Source organism: Schistocerca gregaria, chromosome 5 (assembly GCF_023897955.1).
Source record: "Schistocerca gregaria isolate iqSchGreg1 chromosome 5, iqSchGreg1.2, whole genome shotgun sequence".
In the NCBI taxonomy this organism is placed as follows: domain Eukaryota; kingdom Metazoa; phylum Arthropoda; class Insecta; order Orthoptera; family Acrididae; genus Schistocerca; species Schistocerca gregaria.
Genome location: NC_064924.1, coordinates 145442765 through 145456332, shown reverse-complemented (window position 1 = coordinate 145456332; position 13568 = coordinate 145442765). Strand labels below are relative to the sequence as shown.

Genomic DNA, 13568 nt, shown 5'->3' with positions numbered 1-13568 from the left:
GTCCTCATGAACCCTTCACGAAATTTCATGAAAACGAAGAAAACAATGAAACAAAGATTCGAAAAACTGAAGTTTCACACCTTACAGATACCTTATCTAAATCATTTCGCAATTCGTTTTGGTCATCTGATGACTTTACAAGATTAAATGTATGACAACATCATCTGCAAAGAATCTAAGAGGGCTACTCAGATTGTCTCATATGTTGTTAATAACTTCTGATGTTAGCAGGTGACACTAGTCTCCCCAAATGGTTCTGAGCGCTATGGGACTTGACTTCTGAGGTCATCAGTCCCCTAGAACTTAGAACTACTTAAACCTAACTAACCTAAGGACATCGCACACCTGCCCGAGGCAGGATTCGAACCTGCGACCGTAGCAGTCTAGTCTCCCCCTCCTCCTTATCACACGGTACTGTTTGAAGTACTATCCACCATGTACTAGTGGAAGTAGTGGTTTATTTATCCAGATACAATTTACATTGGTCGAATTTCATCAGAAAATACATAGCATAAAAAAATAATAATAGAAAGATGGATTGTGTAGTACCTTACACGATATACCATTCAAAACTGCACTCACAACTTTGATTAATTACATAAGTGTATGAAAAAGATGTTTTACACAGAATACATTCTGCAGTTAACATTTACATACAAGAAAATAAGAGTTCTAAAATGTACTAATTTGCACAGCAAAATATCGTGTTGTCATTTGGAGATCCCTCTGATAAGTCCAAGTTTATTCCTAGTGTACTATGGTTTCTGTGTAGTCCCTCTATAGTATTTTCAGTGAACTGAATAATAGCTGATTCTGTACACATGCCTTTGCAAAAACCTTGTTGATTTACAGGCAGGAGATTGAATTTTTGAGGTGATTTCTAATTCTATGTTGTATGATTGTCTCTCTTACTTTTGAAAATAGAGATAACACAGCTATTGGTCTATAGTTTCCCACTTCATATATATTGTCCTTTTTATACAATGCTTTTCTTTTTGAATTTTTATGTGTATGTGACATATGAGAATGGTTCTGATGACTGAAACAGGAATCTCAGCAGTCCTTGAAGACAATTTATTCTTCTTTGTTTTTATTATTCTAAGAGATTCTAATTTATTTGGGAGGCATTGCAATATTGAATAATCACTTTGTTTTCTTGGGACTGATTTTTCACTATTTCTACAGCAATTTTTGCTCACATTGACTAGTATATGTACGAGGTAGTCATTTATTGGGTATGTAATTTGCTAGAGTAATATTTGTGAGTCACACTCAGTGACCCTCTGTTAAAACAATATCATCTTAATTTTTAACATTTTAGTTTATTTCTTTTTTTTTACTATATTCCATACTGTTTTTGATTTGTTTGCTGTCCTTATAACTGTGTAATTGTGCATTGTCTCAGCTGTTTTCAATCACTTTCCTGTAAATATTCTTATATGTCTAAATGTAAAATACTCAAAAGCCGGCCTTTTCCTTCACTTTCAAATAACAGGTTAACGTTAAAATTATCTCATAGCCTAACAGTAACTGGACGTCCTTTTTACAAAAAGTGTTTGTCTCCATTTTTTAAATATATTTTTGTCGTCCAGTGGTGAACTATGTGGTACATGACAATTAATTCTTTGCGCTTTCCCTCAGATTTTACCCATCTGACACATGATTCAAAACGTTTTTAAATAATTTGATGACCCACTTCAGTTTTTGCTACGTGTAATCCTACGCTTCTGTCAGTACATTTTTAAAAACGTTAAGGCAATGGTGATATCCTAATGTAAAACAATTCATTAACCATGCACCAGTGTTCACATAAATGCAGTAGACATCAACAAAATAATTTAAACGTGCTTCTAAATTTAACACTTGTACATGGTGGATTGTTTAAAGCTCGTTGACCTCGATCGCGAATAAAACTTTGCCCGATCAATTTAACATGCACTGCATGCAAACTCAATTTCTGTCTCACCTAAAATTTCTTTCTGATGCACCAAACGCTGGAAAAGGAAAGAAGTTTATTAATACTGTGTAATTGTATTCCCCTTTAAATTCATTTATAATGATATAGTATCACGAATTTCAAAATTTCCACGTTTCGCAACAATGGTTATTTGTTTAAAATTCCTCCAAATTATGGAAACAATCACGTTACTACCTTGTTTTCGCCGACCAATGGACAAAGGCGTCCTTAGCGTAGTTTAAACGTATGTTGAATCCAAAATTATTTAATTTTTTAACTTGCATTTGTTTTCAACCGGTTGGTATGTTACATTTAAGTGCTTTTTACTGCCATAGAATTTCAACCAGCAATAAGATTATGGAAGTTAATTACAGATTTTATTAAATCGTGAATGGTTCACACACTTTCATTACCATCCAGAAATAGAACTGTTTCACAATATTGTAAATGCTTTAAAGTTTTCGGTATATTTGTAGAAATTTTTGAGGAAACAAGTGCTTGCTGTAATTGACTTTTCCGATCGTCCGCCATTTTATATGTTCATTCGAGAGCGGGGTGGATGGAGAGTGAATTATAGGGTGTATTCTGTTTTGTGCTCATGTTTTTAATCTAATATTTTCCCTCCTCAAATCTGAATTTTTATCGGCGGGTGAGAAATGAAGAGATAAAACAGCAGCTTAAAGTTTACTTTAATAATTATCTGTTTTCTCACTACGCAGTGGAGTGAAGTCACCTGATAGTGTAATTCGGTAGTTTAGTGGCCCAGAAGTCCGATTTTGGGACATTAATTACTGTGTGTATATTGCATAGCTTTAAAACTGAAGACCTACACGGGAAGCGACATGAGTCGACCCGAGTCGGGGAAAATTACAGTTCCCGACGAACTGAGAGAAGTCCTTTTAGAATTCACCATTAGTTATTTATTGGAACAACCTGGCGATGTTGTAGAGTATGCAGTTGAATTTTTCCAAAAACTGAAGGAAAATAGAAGTACTCAAATCATTAGACTGGATACAGCGGGTTCGCCTGACGAATCTGTGATATCCACAGAAGAAGGTGAGTTAGTGACAAATTTCAGCTGTTCAGGATTTGCAGCAAATATGTAAAATAAGAAGCACATGCAGGATGGTTTTCACCAGGCATTTGGAGTAAGCAGACAGCCACTGAAGATCATTTTTTGTGTACATATCTGTCATTCACTTACGATTATATTGACACGAATCGTTGTAACTATCTACATTATAAGAATATCGAACTGACGTAAGCTTCTGCAGAAGCGATGTTGTCCATACACAGACAGTTGTCATTCGATTTCTATCAAATGCAGAGGATAAACTAGGCATATACCTTCTCTCCATGACCTTAGGTAAAGCAGTAATTTTGTTAAGATTTGTATTAAGAACTCGACTATGAATTCTTTCCACAGGAGATGCGAATATATACGTCATGATTCTACAACAAAATTTTGAAGTACCCAAAGTCACAAATGCATAAAATCACCATACAACTTCCTTCTTTTTTTCCCATAGTAGGTTCGCTTGCTCTCTGAGTGTGATATTATACTTAAGGTATCATTGTAGCCGAATGTGCAACACAAGTAGGCCTAATGTGGCGCGCGCACCTACAGTTTGATTTATACATACCTTTGTGCCACAATGACAAGTAAATCTGACAATATTTTGTTTTTTAACATTTCTTTTGTATTGTATATGTAGTTTGGAAGCTTTTTCTAGGTAAATTTAAAATAACTTACACATGCATCGTCGCATCTACTTGAGTGAATTTATGAACTTATTTCATCAGTGATACGCTAATTTTTTTATGACCATAAAGTATGAAACTGCTGTATACAAAAAAAGTAAAAGATAGTAAACTGAAGACTATATTGGCAATGTCACATTCCACAGTAACAAGTTTGCTATTGCAATGAGTGTTGTCATCTTATCTTGGACTATTTTCAAATCATTATCATTTCCATAATTCCTTATCACATTTTACAGTAAACCTTCAGAACATTTTTAATAACTAGATTAGCATCAACTATTGTGAAATGTGCAGCTGGTTGCAAACCACACAAAAACCCTTAACTTGAGTAGCTTACAAGCAGTAATTTTTTTTCCCCTATTTATAGTTTGTGTACAAATTCCAGAGTCAAAAGCAAATATCTTCTTGACCTGGTTATTGACTAAAACAGATCTTATTAAGTTGGCCTCGGCCAAGCAAAGAAGTGTCTTTCATTAAAGTTTGATTGTACATTGAAATAAATGTTAAATGGACAAATCAAAACGAAGATTAAAAATCGTTTATTATCTCCTGACCATGTTCAAAAAATTGACAAACAATAGGGAGTACACATTGTATGTGTGGAGGTTTCTAATTTTAATTAATTTGCTCTTTGTGTTACTTGGCGTCGTACATTTCAAAACTTCCACAATAAAAATAAATCAAACCACTTCCAGCTATAGAACAAACAGAAAAAAGTTCATATCAGGTATAAAAAGAAGTAAGCAATTTACTCCAGTTTTCAGTTACTGTAAAGAATACAGTAAGAGAGTAACAATTTAGATACAAATCAATATTATGCTCAGCTATCCAAAATCTGCTGCTGGTTAATAGTAGTCTTTGCCAGGCATTAGTCTTCATATATAAGCATCAGTGTTGTTCAGACATGTTTTCTACTGACCTTGCAGTAGGTCATCTCAAACTTTTCATTTTTCTTGGGATTTAGGAAGTAACTTTTGTAATAAATCTACTATCTATACACTTATGTACTATGTATCCCAGTCATGCATATATTATTTTTATGGGCCCTGCACTTCCATTGTCCACACCATTCTCTTACCTCATCCAGTTGTTTTTCATCTGTATCCCTGAGCAGTCCATTTTTTAATTGTTTTTGCACAAAATGCCATTGCTACAAGTTGTGGCTGATGATATACATACATTGTGTTTCAGATACCGTATATTAGAAGCTTAATTTTTAAAACTCTTATTTTATTTGCTAAAAATGTTTCAGGTCATTTTTGCTTGCTCTGTTATTATTATTATTATTATTATTATTATTATTATTATTATTATTATTATTTGCACACCCATCCTTTTTCTTCCTCAGCCATAAAGACGAAAACTCCTCATCTGGTTTGCTAACATCTTTGTTAAGTGGTACTATATTCTCTCCATTATGTTAATTATACATGATGTTACCTTTGTTATAATTGATTTTCAGGCCAACTTCCAATTTTGCTGTTTTAAGTTCTTCCATTTGTTGTTTAGTTTTATCTCTTTCAGAGCAAATGAGCACAGTGTCATAAGCAAAATTAAGGCAGCTGTCTGATATATATATTTAAGATGTATACCATCATTGTTTCATTAATTTATTTGTTTTAGAATTTGAAAAATTCTTTTAAAAGGATGATGATAGTTGATGCAGAATCTACAACCTCATGATTAATCTGCAATTCACTATTAAGTGTGTGACGGGGGATTCATTGAACTATCTTCAAGCTATTTTGCTACCGTCCCATCCTGGAATGGCGCACGAGAAGAACGAGCATTTAAGTCTTCTTGTATGAGCTCATATTTTATCATGATGATTATTTCTCCCTGTATAGGAGTGCATGCCAACAGAATATTTTTACTATTGAATGAGAAAGTTGGTGTTTAACATTTCATGAGAAGATTCTGCCACAATGAAAAATACCTTTGTTTTAATGATTGCCACCCCAATTCATGGATCATGTCCATGGCACTCTACCGTATTTCACAATAATAGAAAACAAGCTGCCCTAGTATGAACTTTTTCAATGTCATCTGTCATCCCTTCTGATGCATGTCCCATGCTGCACAGCAGTATTTTAGAAGAGGGTGGCCAAATGTGGTGTAGACATTCACTTTAGTAGACCTGTTGCACTTTCTAAGTGTTCTGCCAATAAATCAGTCTTAGGTTTGCTTTACCCACAACCTTATCTGTGTGATTGCTGCAATTTATTTGTAATTGTAATCCCTAAGTATGCAGTTTATTCATACTCATTACTCTGTTTGGTCACTTCATTCGCAATTTATAATTTGTCCAGTGGACTATTTTCTAAAATCAGCCATTTCTTTAGTCAATGACCCCTCCCTCCGCCCATTTTGTTGGCAGTAGTTTTGGTAAACATGTTGTCCATTATGGTGGGATACATAGGTCATGTTCCTTTTCTTATGAAGTTGAATCATTAAATGCTTGTTCCAGTTTTGTGGAACTGTCTTCCTCTGCAGACATTGTGTTTATAACACTGCAAATACCTTTTGTAATGAATTACATTTGTCTTTAACCATTTTTATTGAAACACCTCCATCTCCTGAATCTTATTTTTTTGTACTTTCATTGGGTTTATAAACTAAATTGGGCAGAGCTTGTGGAATGGTGTAATTCTCATCAGTAACTATCTGTGTTTTTGATCCATTTGCTATAAAAACTTTTGAAAAATTGAGGAATGCTTGGACAATTCTCTCTAGATCTATACTAAGAAGCACATCACTGTCAGATGCACAGTGGAGGTTACATCCAATTGTACCATGTGTAAAGGTTTCTTCCCATTCTATTTATGTATGGCTTGTGGCCATTAATGACAGTTTAAATGTCTCCATGCCTTTTGTAATTAGTCTAACCTCATATTCGCAGCCACCAGGAAGGTTGGCATCTATTATCAAGCACTTTGCCACTTCAGATTTTTCAGCGTTTCTGTGATGTGATCCAGTAAGCCAGTCACACCTGTGACTTTTTACTTTCTTTATGTTCTGTACTCCTGTTAATCATGTTTTGTGTGGGTCCCATACACTTGAGCAGTACTGTATGAGGCGACACATGAGTGTTTTGCATGCAATTTGCTTTGTAAGTAACCTCCTTTGTTCGATGTTCTACCAATGAACCTAAGTCTACCATCTACTTTACTTCCAACTTAGTGTAAGTGATCAGTCCATTTCATATCACTAAAAAGTGTTAAATCTAGGTATTCATATGCAGTTACTCATTCCAGTAATGGCTCATTAATATTGTAGTAATGAGATACTACAGTTTTGCATTTTGTGAAGTGCACAATTTTACATTACTCAATGTGTAATGGAATTTGCTAATGACATTACTACTTTGGAATCTTACTATGATCTGCCCATTTTCAGATAGTAGCCTAGTTCATGATCTACTGCATTGTCTGCAAAAGGTGTGAGGTTACTGTTCATATTGCCCTCAGTTCACAAATATACAACACGAAGAGAGTCCTAACTCACTTCCCTGGGCCAAGCATGAAGTTACTTTTACATCTCTTGATGACTCTTCAGCCAAGATAACATGCTGCATCCCACCAACACAAGATTCTCAGTCTTGTCACAAATTTAGTTTGATACCCTGTACAGTTAAACTATTGTTGATAAGTGTTGATATGATGCTGAGTAAAATGCATTTTAAAGTTAAGAAGTATTGCATCTACCTGATAGCCTTGATTCATGGAATTGCAAATTGTGCTCGCTGTCATGGAAGAGGTCGTTATATTCAAAATGCCTTATTGTGTTTGAGCTCAGAATGTATTCTAATATTCTACAACAGATGAGTGACAGTGATCTTGAACAGCCATTTTGTGGGCTCTGATTGTGGTTAAAAGAGGGCTAACTCAGCTGTAAATTCAGTGTAGAATCTCTCTGTTGTGAATTACTCTGGTATCTGCATCTTAGCTTTGGAAATGATTGTTATCCAATATAAACCTGTTTTGTCTTCATTGTTCTTTGTTTTCAGCTGTATCAATAATTTTGTTTAATTCAACCTGTTCCTATTATCATATGCTTGTATTTGCTGCCTTCATTTTAATAGCTACTTTATTTAAGATTTTTCTTTCTCTTTATTTTCTTCACATTTCCAACATCCACTGCTGTTTGCCTGAATACTCTGTTACAAATTTTTCACTTTAATCTAATCTTAATTTTACAAAATATTGAAGTCGTTGCTTGATTCAGTCTGTTACATCTCTCTAAAGTAAAACTGTAATCAATGGAAAGGTTGGTTTGTAGACAAGTGTGCTTTAATAAGCATGGTCTTATTAGACCTTTTAACTGACCTACCCAGCCTGTTGTAGGTGGACTTACAGTTTTAATGTTGACTCCAAACCATGATGGAACCCAGGATTTTCACAGTAACAAAAATTACCAGCAATGAAAGAAATAAATGTCAGATACAAATCCCTAGGACTGACCAAGGATCAAATGACAGATCTTTAGTGTGCCACTGAGTCACCTATCTGTTCTCAGATAAATTCTCATGCTCTGCTTTCCTGACTTCCTGCCTGACAAGTCTCTTTCATTATTTGCTTGAGGTCTATTTTTATGCTTCATCTTAAAAGTTTGTGATCACTGGTAACTCAAGTATGCTTTAAGATTGTCACATCTCGTGCACTTTCAGTTATTATTTGATAAAAGCAGTGAATTTCATTTTTAATTCCATTTAGTTCTTGCAAAGTCCATGTAGTGTTCACTTTCATGTGAAAAATTTATTAAGAACGAATATACTACAGTTCTCAGCAAATTCTGCTATTATATGAGCTCTTTCATTTAAGATATAATAGGACTTTTTTCACTGAAGAATTGTTCGTTAGCTTTTATCCTACTCATACTAAAATTCTTGTTGTTGTATTTGGTTCCATTTATCACTTATGTAAGATTTTATAATGTGAGCATGTCACTGCGTATAGTCGAACGATTTCCATGGAGTATCTTAAGTTTATAGTTAAAACTGGTATATTCCTTCAGGAATTACTTCAGTATGTATTTTAATTTTCTTGGTGAGAATAAATGATGCTTCTGAATTCCCCCCCCCCCCCCCCCCCTCGTTTTGTTCATTTGTAGTAAACCAAATGTTTCGTTTGTAAGTCTGGCTGGTTCTTTCTCATTCAGCCCACATTTGTATTCCATTAAATTTTGTTTATTTGTCTTCTAACTCCACTAAACTATTTGCAATGATTTGATATCTACCAGATAAAAAGTGATATACACATTTGATTTCCTAAGGTACATGTTATTTCCTGTTTAGCCATAACTTCTTGTAGCAAGATGTGTGTGCATGAAAGTAGCTGGACATGCGAAATAGCCAGAAATCAAAATCAGAATATCCACAGTCCCAATATTCTTTTATCTTGTCTGAGACACCAATGTCTATTTACAGATGGTGGTAGGGTAGACCTCTTACAACTGTGTCCATGATGTACTTGCCTACCAAGGCGCAAAGAATTTTTGCGAGGCACATGAACAGTGCTAAATCTGGGTAGAGCTATGCTCACAAGTGCTTCTAAATCTCAGAATGCAGGGTCAGCACAACTGTTTCAAGTACTGATTACATTCCAACAAAGCCCCCAAGGCTTCAGTCAATAAATATTGGTTGTAGGGAAAAACTTAAACTTTTTTAAAATGGAAATAATTGAGATGGTACAGTTATTAAAATATTACATTCACTTTCAATTTTGAGAGCTGTGAGATCTAGCAACAATTCTGCAACCTAAATGAAGGTTTCTGTGGCATTCAACAATTATACCAGTTTAGTGAATGTACAAGGATTGCCCAGAAAGTATTGCACCATTTTTTTTCTCACACAGAAACAATGCTATAAATGTGAAATGTTAAGATGTATTATTTGAAGTGTACTCAAGCTTCCATCACTTCCAGCAGATAGCTTAGCTGTAGGACAGTTTTAAACTGGCGTCTGTAGGTGAGTTACATTACACATCTGCTGTTGACAGAAGTATAGTTAGTCGCTGGGCATGGAGGGTGAGGTCCTCCGAAGGCGGTTCGGTGGAGATCCACGATTTGCACTGGTCGGCAAGACCATCCACAGCTGTCAAACCTGACATATTGCAGCAAGCTGATGTCATTTACAAGGACAGATGCATTGTGACTTGGTAGTTGGTGTTGCATCTGTCAATCAGCGAAGGAAGTGTGGACGCAATTGTCTGCCACACACAAGTCCGAGGACTGCTGAACACATTGCAAAACAGGGTTGGACACTGTTACCCCATCGACCTTACAGCCCTGATCTAGGCCCCTCACACTTCAGCTTGTTTGGGTGATTAAAGGATGCCATTTGTTGAATACCTTTTCAGGATGATGTGATTCAAAGAGTTAAGCATTGGCTGTGCCACCAGGACAAGGATTGGTACCAACAGGGCATACACATCCATGTTTTGTGCTGGAGGAAGGTCATAGAACGGGATGGAGAGTATGTGGTAAAATAACGTGTGTAGACAAAACATCATTCTGTTTTGTGTGCAATTCTTATTATGTTAAAAAAATGTTGAAGAAAAAAAAAGTGGTGCATTACTTTCTGAGCGCCCCTCGTAGGAATCTTTAGAGTGTATTTAGCTAAATAATTCCTATCTCCATTTTCTTCAGAGATAGCCCATCTGCAATGATCTAGTTTTCAATGAGATGCATTGCAACATTTCCCTACATTCAGCGAAAAGAAAAGAAAAGCGAATTTAAAGGTCTAAAAGTTCAAAATAATGATATTTTACAGTTAACAGGAAAACTTTAAGTGCAAACACCGTAATAATGTGATATCTTTATTTTTATCAGAACTTTTTAAAAAGGTAATTGATTTATTATAGCTACTTCCATGAACAATATCTGTGTGTCAATGTTGCATGTGATTCTATCAAGTAAAGTGGGGGAAAAAACCAGCTTTGTTTGTCTAAAAATGATATGGTCCATTTCGTAATGCATTCTTATTGAATTATTGGTATATTTTTACTTTGATTATTTTAATGTTTGCACCAAAGTTGTTGAAGAATTAGTGTAATACTTATGCATGAATAATTCTGTACTCTCAGAGCCACCTGTGGCGAGATTCTCGACACGACGTAAATCTGTTTTTGCAGAAGCGTATAACCCTGAAGATGATGAGGATGATGGTGAGAAGGTAAGGAATCATAGTTCGTTATGCATAATGAAATCTGTTGTTAATATGTGTTAACATGTTCTTAGTAACTAGTTTTCTGTGAGATGTAAACCTTTTCTTTGAGTAGTACAGTCCTTAATAAATACGTACATGATGGTTGTAGGTTCAAATTTTATAAGACCAGGTATTTTCAGCATACTTCCTAAACATAAACATAAAAAAAAAATGCAGTGTATCCAAAGTTGCCTATTCATCTGTTAGTTTTTAAAATGTGGCCAGTAGTAGGAATGGTACATAAACACCAACATTGAATCAGGATTCGTGAAGTATCTTTACCTTCAGCATTTTTGCTTTCTCTGTGCACTCCTTGCTGCCTATTTCTTATTCCTGACAAATTTTGTGCTTAAATTTTAGTGTTTTATGTGGACCCAATGGGTGCTTGTTTTTTAAGCCACTTAACAGCATTGTTAAATCACAAAAGGTAAACCGCTGTGAAAAGAATGAGGGAAGAGGCAACCAGTTTTAATAAATCAAATAAGTCTGTGACTTTTGTATTATTTCAATCAGTATAAAGTAAGGACCTAGTATGTTTTTGTAAATAGATCAAGCAATAAAAATATAAACTATGTTTCTGGATGATGATCCTTTTTCCTTCACAATTGAGTTCTGAATAAATGTTGAGCAATAGGTGTCCCTTTTTAAAAAGTTTGATACTCTTACCTCAGTAAACAATATACCCGTGACTTGTTTATGTCACTAAGAAGCACACATTTTAAATTGGGTCACTGATGGATTATACGTATCAGTTTCACATAGATACAAACCTGAAGGAGCTAAAACACGTTGTAACTTCCTTTAATGTCATGCATATCACTGGTACATATGTTGTTTTCTGTTCAGTGGAGCTTAGTGAAAAGTTTTGCAAATATATTACTCATCAGGAATGTTCACAAAATACATAATTAACTGGTTACTGAGACACTTGCTTTTTCTTGGTGCGCTCTTTCACTTGCGAGCTTAAATGTTAATGTCAAAAAGGATGCTATAAGATACTGATCAAGGACATGTAGATCAAGAAACTTGTGGCTCCGTCGGATGTCTTTCTGTAGGATAAATGTCAACAATTCACAAAAGAAAGCCCATTAGGGGGCTTCCAACTCTTTCATGAGAATGTGTGTGACAAGCACAGGTCCCCGAAGCTATTGCAGCATTTACGCCTTTTTTTTTTTTGCTGCAATCTCCCATCCCTGACTATCCTTATTTCCCAAACAATGGAAACTCCAGATAGGAATGTAGGAAAAGGGAGATTGCTAGTTACCATAAAGAAGACACATTAAATTGCAGACAGGCACTATTAAATGACACTTACATAAGCTTTTGGCTACAGTCTTCATCAGCAAAAGAGAAATACACACCATTCATACACACAAACAAGCACATCTTGTGCACGTATACCGCCAACTCGATTATCTCGGGTCGTAATGCAACTATGATGTGGAATGCAAGCAGCTATCCGGAGGGGACAGGGAAGGGATAGGGATAGTAGTGTACAGGTGGGAAGAGAGACGAACTAAGGGACTAGAACGCAAACAAGCGTAGCATCAGGAGGTTGTCAGCCGAGGAGGGGGGGGGGGGGGAGGAGAGAGAAGGGAGAGGAGCAGGGAAAGATGCGTGGTTGTGTTGGCAGAGAGCGGCAAATAAACAGGGTGGGAGACAACAATGGGGAGGAGATGATATGACGCACGGGGTGGAAAATGTTGGGTGGAGGGAGTGGGGACAATATGTTACTGTAGGTTGAGGCTAGGATAATTGTGGGTGTGGAAAATGTGTTGTAAGGATAACTCCAATCTGTGCAGTTCAGAATGGATGGTGGTGCAGGCTGTTGAGCATGTTATACTCAGCTACATGTGGTGCCACAGGGTGGTCTACTTTGCTGTTGGCCACAGTTTGGCAGTGGCTGTTCATCCTGGTGGACTGGCAGTTGGTAGTCATACCAATATAAAAAAGCTGGGCAAAGATTGCAGCAGAGCTGGTAAATGACATGGCTGCTTTCACAGGTGGCCTTGTCCCTTACTGTGAGATAAACCTGTGACAGGGCTGGAATAGGAAGTGTTGGGAGTCTTCCACAGGGATATGATCCTTGTGGCAAGGGGTTGGGATTGGGGGTGGTATAGGGATTGACTAGGATGTTACGGAGGTCGGATAGGTGATGGGACACCACTTTAGGAGGGGTGGGAAGTATCTTGGGTAGGATGTCTCACATTTCAGGACATGATGATAGATAATCAAAGCCATGGCGAAGGATGTGGTTCAGTTGTTCCAGTCCTATGTGGTACTGAGTGTCGAAGGGGACACTCCTTTGTATCTAGTTTTTGGCTGTGGTAGGTGGATTGGGGGTGTGAGGAGGAATGGCATGGGAAATCTGTTTGCGGACTAGATGTGGGGGGGGGGGGGGGGGTAAAGTGTCTGTCTGTGAACACCTTGGTGAGACCGTCAGCATACTGAGCAAGGGAGTTCTGATCACTGCAGATACTCTGTCCCTGGGTGGCCAGGCTGTGTGGGAGGGCTTTCTTGGTGATCCTTGTTTCTCTTTCTTCCCCATGGTGGCAGCCTTAGATGTTGACTGAGCTGCTTCCCTACGTTCTGTTTTCTTTTGTCTACATCTTCATTCATTTCTGTTGCATCACTCTTTGGCTG

The 13568-nt window shown here is 36.5% G+C and overlaps 1 protein-coding gene across 2 annotated transcripts in view; it reads left to right on the top strand.

Moving 5' to 3' along the window:
- Positions 1-2249: 2249 nt before the first annotated feature.
- The window catches only part of LOC126273077 (cAMP-dependent protein kinase type II regulatory subunit), a 48574-nt gene continuing 37255 nt past the window's right edge, over positions 2250-13568 (top strand). The window contains exons 1-2 of one of the 2 annotated variants that reach the window (XM_049976486.1): positions 2250-3013; positions 10804-10892. In XM_049976486.1, coding sequence (XP_049832443.1) covers positions 2800-3013; positions 10804-10892 — 303 coding nt within the window. In that variant the 5' untranslated portion in view covers positions 2250-2799. Of the gene's footprint in view, positions 3014-3079; positions 3324-10803; positions 10893-13568 lie in introns of those variants that run through there. The other variant, XM_049976487.1, reaches the window with a different exon arrangement.